General features: G+C 52.2%; 1 protein-coding gene across 1 annotated transcript; it reads right to left on the bottom strand.

Moving 5' to 3' along the window:
• Positions 1–511: 511 nt before the first annotated feature.
• Positions 512–5,491, bottom strand: SOX8 (SRY-box transcription factor 8). The gene is made up of 3 exons (XM_069029688.1): positions 4,895–5,491; positions 3,516–3,754; positions 512–2,728 (listed from the first exon to the last, which is right to left on the bottom strand). The coding sequence occupies exons 1-3, from the start codon at positions 5,335–5,337 to the stop codon at positions 2,013–2,015; spliced, it is 1,398 nt and encodes a 465-aa protein (XP_068885789.1). The 5' UTR covers positions 5,338–5,491; the 3' UTR covers positions 512–2,012.
• Positions 5,492–11,877: the final 6,386 nt, after the last annotated feature.

The raw sequence follows: 11,877 nt of genomic DNA, 5'->3' as shown, positions 1-11,877 counted from the left end.
CTCATGTGAGCACTGAAATCCTATGAAATCCTTGGGATTACGGGCATGGAAATGCCCTTCTCAAAGGGAAAAAAATCAAATTAATTTATCTGTATTTCCAAAAAATCTCAGAGTAAGACACGAAGCAAAGGGAAAAGGAGCGAGGGGGGGGGGGGGGGGAAATCCAGACTAAAAGGAAAAAAAATCCTTGATGAAAAGATTTTATTCTGAAGATTGCATCTCCTTCCAAGCTGTTCTCCCAGGTTGTTCCCAGCACAGAAAACAGGCTCAAGCAGAAAGAAAACAGAACACGTCCTTGATAAAAAGCACTTTTTAATTTTATCAAATGGATCTGTACAAAAGTTAGCATTGCTTAGTCAGAAGCGAGTGAAGAGAACAGATCAGTAACAGCCAAAAGTCTTTCAAACTTTATACAGAAAAATAGATTGCATAAAAATGAGCTTTTCTTGTCTTTTCCCCCAGCCCAGCGTGTCCCTTCCCCCCCCCACCCCCGAAAGGAAATATGCAAAAAAATATTTTTTAGAAAAAAGAGTAGGAAACGTAGAAAAGGTAAAAAGATGAATAACCTCTGAAAGGTGGGTTTAGATTTACAAAGGTTTTAAAGGCACGAGTTCCCATAAAATAGATGGTTATTTATATGCTCAGCATACAATGGAAGAAGTAGAAATATATCAATGAAATATTAGTCTAAAAACTAAGTACCTAAACCCATTTTTTTAGTGGAGGAGATTTTAGTTTCACAGCTTGATGGATGATATCTGGTCCCTAGAAGCCAAAATTAAAGCGGCAGTCGATCATTTCTCATTAAATTACAGCTTCTTTAAAGTAGTCCTGGTTCTGAAAGCCTTCGAAGACTCCTTAAATCCAATTTTAACAGCCCAAAACAGGTGGCCAGAAAATCACCTGCCCTTTATAGCAAGCCTTTGAGCCTCCCAAATGAATTAGTAATTCCCCCCCCTCGTTATTTGACATTCCCATTGGAGTTTCCAGGCAGATTCCTTCAGTCCCTCTCTCCAGCACGGCTCCTGCAGCGGTTCCAAAATGAAAAAAACCCAAAAACCAAGGAAAATCTATAGACTCATAACACCAGTTTATTGTATCATCTCCACTATTTTTTAGGCTCCCTCCCCCATCTTTAAAATCTTTTAAAATTCTACTTTTTTTACCGTTTTGCACAAAATTACTTCATTAATTAAAAGACAAAATAATACAGAACATAAATACATATTTAACAGATTTAAAAAAAAAACAAAAACCAAACAAACAAACCCAAAACAAAACAACCGAAAACATTTGAAGCTTCCAAAAAACCAAAATGTTAATTACAGCCAAACCTTGCTTAGAAGAACTCCTGACTAAAAAAAAAAAAAAACAATCAAAACAAACACTTCAGACACTGAATTGGTTGGTCCCATCAGACTCTTCCCACGGGATTGTTCCGGGATTTCGGGGCTCATCCCTGTTGGTCCCAGTGAGTTCTTGCCCTCAAGGTTGGTCCGTTCCTCACATTGCAATAGACCCTGAAAGTCTCAAACAGCTTTTTTGTTGTTGTTGTTGTTGTTTTGTCTCCCCCTCTCCCCACCCCCTGCTCCACTTCTTGCACTTGGCCAAACTTCCAGGCCGAGCAAGTTCGGCTCAGTCCTCCCAGAGGAGTCGAACGTTTTGTCCTTCATTTACTCAAAAGGCATCGCCGGTCCTTTTCCTTTCTTTTTTTCCCCCTCTAGGTTGTTTTTTTTTTGAAAAATTCTTTTTGTTCTTTGTTTGGTTGGTTTTTTGTTTGTTTGTTTTTTTTGTTGTTTTTTGTTTTTTTTTTTAAAATTTCTTAAATCCTACGAATCAAAGAAAAATAGAGCTCTGTCCTTTCGGAGAGTTTCGAAGCAAGGTCACGACGAGCAGAGTTCCCAGCGGCTCAGGAGGCACTTTGGAAACGACGGCGGCACTCCACGCTCTTCCTCCTCATTCCTTCATTAGTGCATAATTCCAGGGAAGCCTTCGGAGGCTCCGGGAATCCTTTAAGGCCTGGTCAGGGTGGTGTAGACGGGCTGCTCCCAGTTGGCGGTGGGGCTGTGCGCCGGCGGGATGGACAGCCCGTTGAGGATGGGGGTGGCGTAGGGGCGGCGCGAGGAGTGGAAGTAGGGGTACTGGTAGAGGCTGGAGGCGTAGCCGGGGTAGGGGTTGTAGTAGTTGGAGCTCTGCAGGTCCGTGTAGTCGCACTGCGAGCTGGAGAAAGAGGCGGCGGCGGTGGCCGGGGCGGCCGAGGTGGCGCAGGCCTGGCCGCCGTAGGAGCCGTAGGAGTCGGAGTGCGCGGGGGAGCCGTGGGGCTGCTCGCTGTAGTGGCTGGGGCTCAGCTGCTCCGTCTTGATGTGCGGCCGCTGCTGGCCCGGCTCGGCCGCCGCCGGCGACGCCGCGGCCGGGCTCTTGTGAGTCCACACCTGCGAGCCCGAGTGCGAGTAGGAGCTGCCGTAGGAGGCGGCGGCGGCGCCGTGCTCGGCCGGCAGCGCCGCGTGGCCGTTCAGGGGCAGGTACTGGTCGAACTCGTGCACGTCGAAGGTCTCCATGTTGTTGATGACCTCGCTGCTCAGCTCCGAGATGTCCACGTTGCTGAAGTCGATGTTCTGGCGGCCGCTCTCCACCAGGCGCCGGCCCTCGTGCTTCAGCTCCTGCTTGCTGCTGTGGTGCAGGTCGGTTTTGGGGGTGGTGGGCGGCGTGGGGGGCCCGTGGGGCTGGCCTGGGGACAAAGGGACAGCGAGGCTTTAACAGTGACCACAGAACAGCCAACTCCTTCACCATCCAAGAAATCTGTTTTGCCCATCTCTTGTTGCTCTTACTGGGGATTTAAATCTATGGCACCGTGTCAGATAGGGGTGACGTCCCCCTGTGACCACGTCCCCCCTGGGATGAGCCTCCCACATGGGTGATGGGATGAAGCTGGGAGCACGCTGTGCCCATCAGGATCACTCTGGGACACACCAGGACACCCTGGCAGCACAAACTCAGCTGTGCCCGAGTGATTGGGGTGGATTCAGAGGGTGAGCCCCGTGATGAGCCCCATGATGGAGCTCATCCTCTCCCCGTGGGCAGCCTGAGGCCAGCCCGACTCTCCCGAGGCAGAGGGATCCAGGGCCGGGATCCCCAGCCAGGCTGGGCTAGAGCACAGCGGCGTCTGAGGCTGCAGGACGTTCGCAATGCTCCTGGAATCTGTCAGCGCACTCCCTGCGCCAATTCCCGGCGCTGGGAAGCTCTGCTCCAGGACCCTGCTTCCCAGGAAGCCCGGTTATTGACCCTGATTAGCTCACAGTTCACTCTCCCCACTCCAGGGAGACCGGGATCCCGGTGCTTTGGGGATTCCCTATGGCACAGGCAGCTCTAGGAGCACTCACTGAGGAAAACCACGGTCATGCTCCCAAGCACAGCTCTTGGAACAAGAGCTCCTGCCTTTGGCTCCCCACGGTGGGAGGCAGCGGGATCCCATCCCACCCCGAGACGCAGGGATCAGCAGGAATGCCGCCCTTTACCTGTGTGATCCCCGTGGTGGTGGGAGTCGGCCATGCCCCCCAGCCCCGTGTCGGCCTTGTAGAGCTGAGTGCCGGCGTGGTGGCTGAGCTCAGCTCCCGAGTCCGAGTCACTCTGGCCGGCTTTGACGCTTTTCCTCCTCCGGGGCTGGTATTTGTAATCCGGGTGATCCTTTTTGTGCTGCACCCTGAGCCGCTCGGCTTCCTCCACAAAGGGACGTTTCTCGTTTTCACTCAATAAACTGGTTTAGGGATGGATTTGGGGAGTTTGGTGGTTTTAATAAGGAAGAGAGGAAAAAAAATATCCAAAATTAGGATCTTTTCCTTCGAAGTTTTCATCTTGTTTTCAGACTCGTACATCCCCACTTCCCATGCACTGATTTGAGTACTCAGCAAGTTAACTACGAGATTAATTTGCTGTGGTAAAAAAAGAGTTAAAATCCACGGCAAAAAATGGAATAAAATACCAACTACAGCGGCATGAAAAACCCAACCACTATGGACAGGGATAAGTGGGCACAACAAAATCCCCCTTCCCCATTTCCAACACAATTACAAAATATAATTCCCATGTTTGCCCTGTGAATGCCACCCCCTCACCACCACAAACATTTCCAGCTTTGTTTGGTGCTTACAAAGAAGCCACGAAGGCACCAGGGATGGGATTATTGCTTTCCAAACTCTCCCCCCCCCCCGCCCACACCTCTCTTCGCAAACTCTTGGAGAGGCTCAAACCGCAGCGGGAGCATCGCTGGCCTGAGCAGGCAGGAAAGATGGGAATTAGGTACAGGCAGACACCATGGGATAAACCACACGGAAAAACGTGGCTCAGGGAAGAGCCTCGGAAAGCAAAGCAGGCTCGGATGCTGCCCAGCAAATAAAAGTTTGCATCCCCGGGCAGCGCTGGGCAGATAAGCAGGGAAATTAGGAAGCTCGTTAAAAGAACTGTTAAAAATTGGTTTAGTTGAGTTTATAGCTTGTTAAGCAACAAGCAAGCCCAAAGGGGAAAAAAAAATAGAAAAAGCCATAAAACAAGTCATTTAAAAAGTCTCATCGCGTGGGGATGGGGAAGCTGCAGGCAAGGGAAAGGCTGCTTGTGCATCTCCGTGATGCAGCAGGGAAAATCCACCCGTGGCAGGAGCGAGGGTGCCCAAGCCGCTCGGGGGATTTTCGGAGCAGGGACCGCTATGTCCTTTGCAGCGCGCCGGGATGCTCGGAGGGGAGGGTTGTACTTCGGTTCGAAGCACTCCGAGAATCCCGAGAAACAGAGATTAATAAAAACAAAGCAGGCAGAAGCTTTAAAGAAGCGCTGGGAGGGAGACTGCAGCCGCGCAGCCCCGCGGAGGACGCGGCGCGGGGGATCCGCGCGGGTCGGGACTCACCGCCAGAGCTTGCCCAGGGTCTTGCTGAGCTCGGCGTTGTGCAGATGCGGGTACTGGTCCGCCAGCTTCCTGCGGGCGGCCTGCGCCCACACCATGAAGGCGTTCATGGGCCGCTTGACGTGCGGCTTGGCCTTGAGCGATCCGTTGCCGCGGACGGGCATCGGTACCAGGCTCCAGTCGTAGCCCTTGAGCACCTGCGAGACGGCGTCGCGGATGCAGGCGGGGAAGCGCTCGTCCACCTCGGCCGCGTCCACCTTGGCCCCCAGCGCGGCGGCGCCGGGCGGGCGCGGGGCGGGCGCGGGGGCGCAGCCCAGCCCCTCGGAGCCGGCGGGGGAGAGCGGCGAGTCCGAGTCCGAGTCCACGTGGGACATGGAGCTGGTGGTGCCTGCGGGGCTGCACGGAGCCTCCAGCGCTTTGTCGTGCTCCTCGGTCATGTTGAGCATCGGCGGGCGGCAGAGCCGGGCCGGCCGCGCGCTGTGCCCGCCGGGGGCCGCGCACCCTCCGCGGGCGCCCGAGCGGCGGGAAAACGAGCAAAAAATAATAAGTTCTAGAAGGAAAAAAGACACGGAACGCTCAAAATTCAACCCAAAATCGGCACTCCTCCCCCCCCCCCCCGCTCCGCAGCCGGTCCTGCCGCCGCTGCCGCCGGGGCCCCGCGCTGCCCCGCGCCGCGCTCCACGTCCAGTGCGAAACGGGGCCCCTGGCAACAAGTTACTTTAAGGGCAGGGCGAGCGGCCCCGCCCCCGCCGCCGCTCGCCATTGGCGAAGAGGCCGCGGTGATTTCCATAAGGGGCGGGGTCCGGCCCGGCGGGGCTGCGCTGCCCGCCCGCCGCCGCAGAGCCCCCGCTCCGCCGGCGAGGGGTCCCGCTGCGGCTCCCGCTGCCGCCCGGGCCCGGTTTTTGCCACCCGCCGCTGTTCCGGCTCCCTGTTCCGGCTCCCTGTTCCGGCTGCCTCTTTCGGCTCCTCTGTGCTTTTTCCGCTGCAAATCGTCCGGGGGCTTCACCGCCGCGCGGTACTGGCGGGGACCCCCCGACGGTGGGGATGTGTTTTATACGCCAGTGTACAGACGGGATCCCGGTTTTCTAGCGGGGTACCGGGCAGAGGGTGCGGGATGGAGCCGCCGGGTCCTTTTCCAAGCGCCGCGGAACGGGGATGCCGCGGGGAAGAGGCGCGGAGCGGCAGCTGCTGCGGGGCGGCGGAGCGGTGCCGTGGGACCGCCGGTTATTTTAAAGCCCCTTTTCGAGGGGTTTTTGGGGTGGTCGGTGCGTGGCGGGGGGGGCGACGGTCCTCCGTGTGTCCCCTGCAGCCGATCCCCCGTGCCCCGGGGCCGTGCGCTCCCGCAGCCCCGAGCGCGTCGCTTCCCCCCCGCACTCTCCAACGGGCGCGTAACGGAGGAAAGCGGGGAATTGCTGGGAAAAAGCGACACGAGACCCTCCGTGTCCCCTCCCCGACTCTCCTGTCCTCTTTTCCCGCAGCCTTCCCGCAGCGGGCTCGGTCCCGAGCACCGGGAAGCACCGGGAGGTCCCGGCCGGAGGAGGATGCGGCACCTCGGGGTGAGCCTTTGGATCGGGGAAAAAGGGAGGGTGACCCCCGAAATCTCTCCCGTCAGTTTAAGTTGCCCCTCTCCAAGCCAGCCCTGCTTTTGCAGCATTTATTTGGAGCATTTGATTCTAATTATCCGCGGAATTCAGCCTTCTAATTGCGACTGGGGGTGGGGGGGGGGAAATAAAAGCAACTCCTCAAATTCCAGTTTTATCTGCTGCTTCCCCCCGGAAAAATAGAGGGTCACGTATAAGATTGAAAGCGGAAAAAATAGCAATTGGGCTCCGAGCATTCCAGCGTTTAAAAAGTAGCAGGAACGTAGTGGCTTTTTGTTTAATTACTGTGATGTGTAATAAATAAACCGTATGCTTTGAATTTAAAATGTGTTTAAATGTGCCTGAACAGCCGCCTGCCTTCTACGTGAAAATTCATTTATTCTCTTAAATTGCAAAGCAGGATTTAATTTTATTTAAAAAAACTCCAAACCCTAATTTTTCCAAGTTTCAGCTTTCCGTTTGCAGCGTTACCTCCTGACAAAGTTATTTGAAATACAATTTTCAAAATGTCCTTAAAAAAATTATTTTAAGGCTCAAGGCAAACGAAATACTTTGGACTTTCTAATGAGGAATAATTGAAATTTCCTACTAAACTTAATGAGATTGGGGATGAGTTTATGTTTCCCTGGGCTATGCATCGGTGACTTTGCAGTGCTGTTGGACACTTGGGAAAATCTTCTTTTCCCTCTCGTGTGACACATAATTAATGTATATTCCTATAAATCCTGTCTCGTTGGGCAATTTACCTCGACTCACAGAATTCCAGTGTTTCATCTGGGTTTTTAGCCATGGCTGAGTCCAAGCAATAATCGCTATTTTTAGTCCATCTTTCCCAATCCAGCCTCTCCTGCGGAGCACCTTCCTCGGAAGAACCCAACCTCAGTGCGTGACTGAGGCTGGGAAGGGATTTGTGGGATGCTCGGAGCTTTGGAGGTAGGAATGGAAACAAGAACCCCTTTTTTCTGCTCCCTGTCTTCAACTCCAAAGATTCGTGCAAAAGAAGCCCCCAAGGACAGCAGGAATTAGAGACGTTGGTTTTATTCCCTGCTTGCTGCTGCCTTCCAGGGCTCCCCAGCCCTGCCTTGAGGCAGGGAATTGCGTTTTCCAGCCCTCAGGCTTGAATCCCTCTTTGTCCAGCACAGGTAGAAGGAGGAAGACGACTTTGGGCAGTTGTTTCCTCTTATTCCAGAGATGGGCACAGGGAAGAGGCCGTGCCTTGGAGCGGGGCAGGGAACGTGTCCTGCTGCACGTCTGGCTCTGTGATCCCGCACGAACCATTCCATGTTCCTGTGTCAGTGCTCAGGGGATGGAGCAGCATTCCCTGGCCTCACGCAGCCAGCACGCAGGGACAGGAGGGAGCTGGAGCACCTGGAGAAGCTCAGTAGCTCCGGTTTCCTGAGAAGTTCACTCATCCATGAAATGGAATGAGATAATGCTCAGGGAACAAGTGGGTTCAAGTGGGGCCGTTTGTCCTGCGGGGTCTCGTGGTTGGATTTTGTATGACAAAGGAGCAGGGATGTTTGCCCAGGGATGGGCAAAGGCTGGAGCTGCAGGGCCGGATCCCTCAGGATGCGTCATCCTGGCTTGACACAGCTCTGGCCTGACCCAGGCTGCTGCAGGGCAGGCCCTGACATCAGCATTCCTAGGAAAAGGGTGCAGATTCGGGAGGGGAGAACCGAGGTTCCTGTTGCCCAGTGGAGCCTTTAGGAGTTCACCCAGGTGGGACATGTTTAGAGAGGATTTGGGGGAACAGATCCAGCTGTTCCTGACGGAGTGGGCATGGCAGAGGCTGATATTTGGAATATTGCTTCATTTTCTGACGTGGCCTCCAGTAAAGCTCCTGGCCAGCTCAGCCAGTGTTTCTGGGAATCGGGCAGTAAATACAAGATCTGTGTGCCTGGCTCCATCACATTCTCACTTGGGAATCCTCAGCATCCCTGTGGGATGGAGGCAGCTTGACCTCCCATCCTGGTTCCTCTGTTCCATACCCCTTCCTCCTGCAGGAATAAGAGCGCGTGTGCATTGGCTCCAGAGCAGGCAGAGCCCTGCTTGTGCCAGGAAGGAAAAGTTTCCTTTCCAGTGCAGCCAGGGAAGGCATTTTTAGAGGATGAGAGCGCATGGAATCTCTGGATCCCATGGATGTGCTCTGGGATGCACACACAGACCATGTCCCTCCCAAAGGTGGGCTCCACCCTTAATCTGATCAAGGGGGAAAGTTCTCATTTCTCCCAAGCTGGCCTCCTCTGACCTGCCAGCAGATTGTACATGGGAATTCCAGGGAGCAAAGAGAACGAGCACGATGGGGAATTAAAACCAAGCCCTGATCAGATAAGAGGAACCTGTGGTGTTAACATCAGCCTCTGACACCTGCAGGATTCATGCTCAGCCCAGAGAACGTGGCAGCTCTGAGGCTGCTGTGAAACAATGTCCAAGCCTTTCCAGGAAAGTTCCTGATATCTGAAAAGAAGGAATAAAAAGGCAGGTGGTAACTTCAATGAATTTCAATTAAAACAGCAGCAAAAGGGCTGACGAGCTTTGCCCTCAAGCTGGACAAGAGTGGTGGGTCCCATCCTGCACTGGGTGCTTGGGAAAGCTCCGCTGCCCACTCACACAATTTTAAGGCTAAATTGGTGTGGATCCATTCCTTGCCAAAAGGTCCAAAATTTGCCTTTCATTCACAGAAAATGGGCCTTGCCTCATCCGTAGCTCGTGTGGCTCTGGCACTTGGGGACATGGGTTAGGGGTGGCCTTGGCAGTGCTGGGGGATGGTTGGACTGGATGATCTGGGGGGGCTTTTCCAACCTAATCCTGCAGCTCTGTGTCCTGCAGCAGCTCTTTTCCAACATGAATATTTACCTGGTGTGGATAAAAAAAAGCTCTGCACACCTGCACTGGGCAGGACTCCAGTGCTTCCTCTTTCTCCTGCTTGAAATACAAGTGGAGAGGAGTCCATGGGATTCCTAAATATTTTCTAGGTTTGAGCATGGCAGTGGACACCAGAGAAAAAGGACGTCTGATGTCAATATGTTATTTTTATTCAAAATGTATTGAAGAAAATTGATTTATTTGGTATTTATTTGAATATTCGAAAATCCCAGCAAGAAAACGAAAATGTTTTTTGCAGGATCAAAACCCACCCATGTATGAATTGTACATTAAGTGTCAGGTGAGGTGTCAGCAGAGGATCTCTTCTTTCCTGCTGCACAGCACAGCCTGGATGGCATCTTTTCAAAATAATGGAGATTATTAGGATTAATTATAATTATTGTGATTATTAATTGCTTCTCCTATGGTACCACTTAAGAATCCCTCTTCTGAATCAGCACCTCCTCATTATCCTGCACAAATACACAAGAGAAAAAAAGGTGATTCGTCCTCTAAAAATCTTTTCCAGCCTTAATCCTGTTAATCCTGGAGTTACAGAGCAAAGTTCCATGGGGAAAATCGGGGATTTTAAAGGGAAAAATTATTACTGCTGGAAAAAAAATGGATTAGCAGAAGGACGCTCCCGAATTCTTTGTGAGATGCCCATGTCCCCTTCAGCAAACGCAGCTGAGTGCTCGGTGTGTGCCTGCATTATCCATAACCGAATGTATGCTCTCTTCAGAGGAGCCCCCCATGCTAATGCTGCCTCCCAAGCTCCCGACTTCGGCGCGCACATTCCCTTTCTCTGCTCCCTTTCAACCCCATTCCTGGCAGCCAGAGGGGCGAAAGGCCAGACCTGAATGAACACAGAGCGACTTCGGGTGCCAGGGCCAGCGGGGTTGGGGTGCTGCTGGGGACAGCTGCTGGCTGCTGTGACAGTAAAGGCTTGTTCCCCTGGCACTCCTGCAGCTGGTTGGAACACAGCAAAATAGGGGACGTGGCGTTGGGGGCGGTTTGGTGAATGAAGAGGAGCATCAATGATGCCCCTGCCCGCCTGGCATTCATGAATCGCCTTCCCCTGGAGGCTTGAAAGGCTCAAAACCTCGCTCTTAAATACCTTGTCTGCGTTCTTTGCTTGGGGTTTGCGCTGTTTGCTTTCCTGCTGTGTCGCTTGGGAAGTCGCCACGTGAAAATAAAAGAAGAAATGGATACGTGAGCAGAAAAGCCAGCACAGGTGATGGTCCCCACAAAGGGATTCGGTGAATCACGGAATATTCTGAGTTGGGAGGGACACACAAAGATCCTTGAGTCACATTTGGGACAGAAAAAGCGTCGTTTGGTGTCCTAATCAACTGGTTTATCACGTTTTTCTTTCTAGCCTGAATCATCTTCCAGGAAAGCCAGGAAAGGCTTCCACTGCCTGTTACGTGAATTGAGTCCTTCTTAGTGACAACATATTTCTGCCGGTTTAAGCTTAAAATTTGCAGCTTGTCCTGTTTAAAGGTGCTCCTGACACACGATGTCCCCAGCTTGGTGCCACCACCCCAACCTGTGCATCTGGCACATCTCAGAGCAACCCTCAGCAATGAGAATCGACCCAGCTCAGCATTCCCTTCCCAGCCCCAATTATTCCTCCCTTTTTTTCTAAATCTTTAGCCTAAACCCTCCACTTTCCCTCAGTAATTTCCTCAATTATCCAGTTTGTTTTACAGACATCCCCATTTAACGTGGGATTTGCTGTAAAAGACCCCACAAAGGAAACCATTAGCTCCCATCTATTTAAATTTTCCTTGCCAAATCTCACGACTGATCCAATGGGAGAGCAAAACTGCAGTATTCCAGTGGCCTTTAACAAACAGCTGATTTTTCCTTCCCTATACAATGCACCATTATGTGGGATTTTTTTTTTTCCCTAAGAACAATGCAAGCAGCAGTGATGGGAAACTGGAAAAACAAAAGGGGCATTTAAAAGGGACTGGTTTAGAGGATGAGAAATGTTGAATAATGTTACACCTGATAGCAGATGCTTTCTCAGCGACCAGCACGGAGGCGTTTACTAAGGGGATACTCAATGTATGTTTATGCTCTAAAATACTATTTATGAACTCCACACAGCCAAGTGCTTGATGCCTATAAATTATATGAAGTAAAATTCACAGCAGCATCACAAGAGGTGAATTTAGATGGGATATTGGGAAGGAATTGTTCCCTGGGAGGGTGGGGAGGCCCTGGCATAGGAGGCCCTGGCATAGGAGGCCCTGGCATAGGGTGCCCAGAGAAGCTGGGGCTGCCCCTGGATCCCTGGAAGTGTCCAAGGCCAGGTTGGATGGGATTTGGAGCAGCCTGGGATAGTGGAAGATATCAGGGGTGGAAGTGGATGAGCTTTAAGGTCCCTCCCAACCCAAACCATTCTGATTCTATGAGGAAAACCTGAGGAATTTAACTTAAAATGATCCCCCAGTCCAACCCTTGCCCAGGCAGGGTCACCTGGAGCAGGTGACACAGGATCGTGTCCACGTG

The sequence above is a fragment of the Aphelocoma coerulescens genome, chromosome 14 (assembly GCF_041296385.1).
Source record: "Aphelocoma coerulescens isolate FSJ_1873_10779 chromosome 14, UR_Acoe_1.0, whole genome shotgun sequence".
Taxonomy (NCBI): Eukaryota; Metazoa; Chordata; class Aves; order Passeriformes; family Corvidae; genus Aphelocoma; species Aphelocoma coerulescens.
Note: the sequence above shows the minus strand (reverse complement) of the source record. Positions and strands in the feature narration are given on the sequence as shown.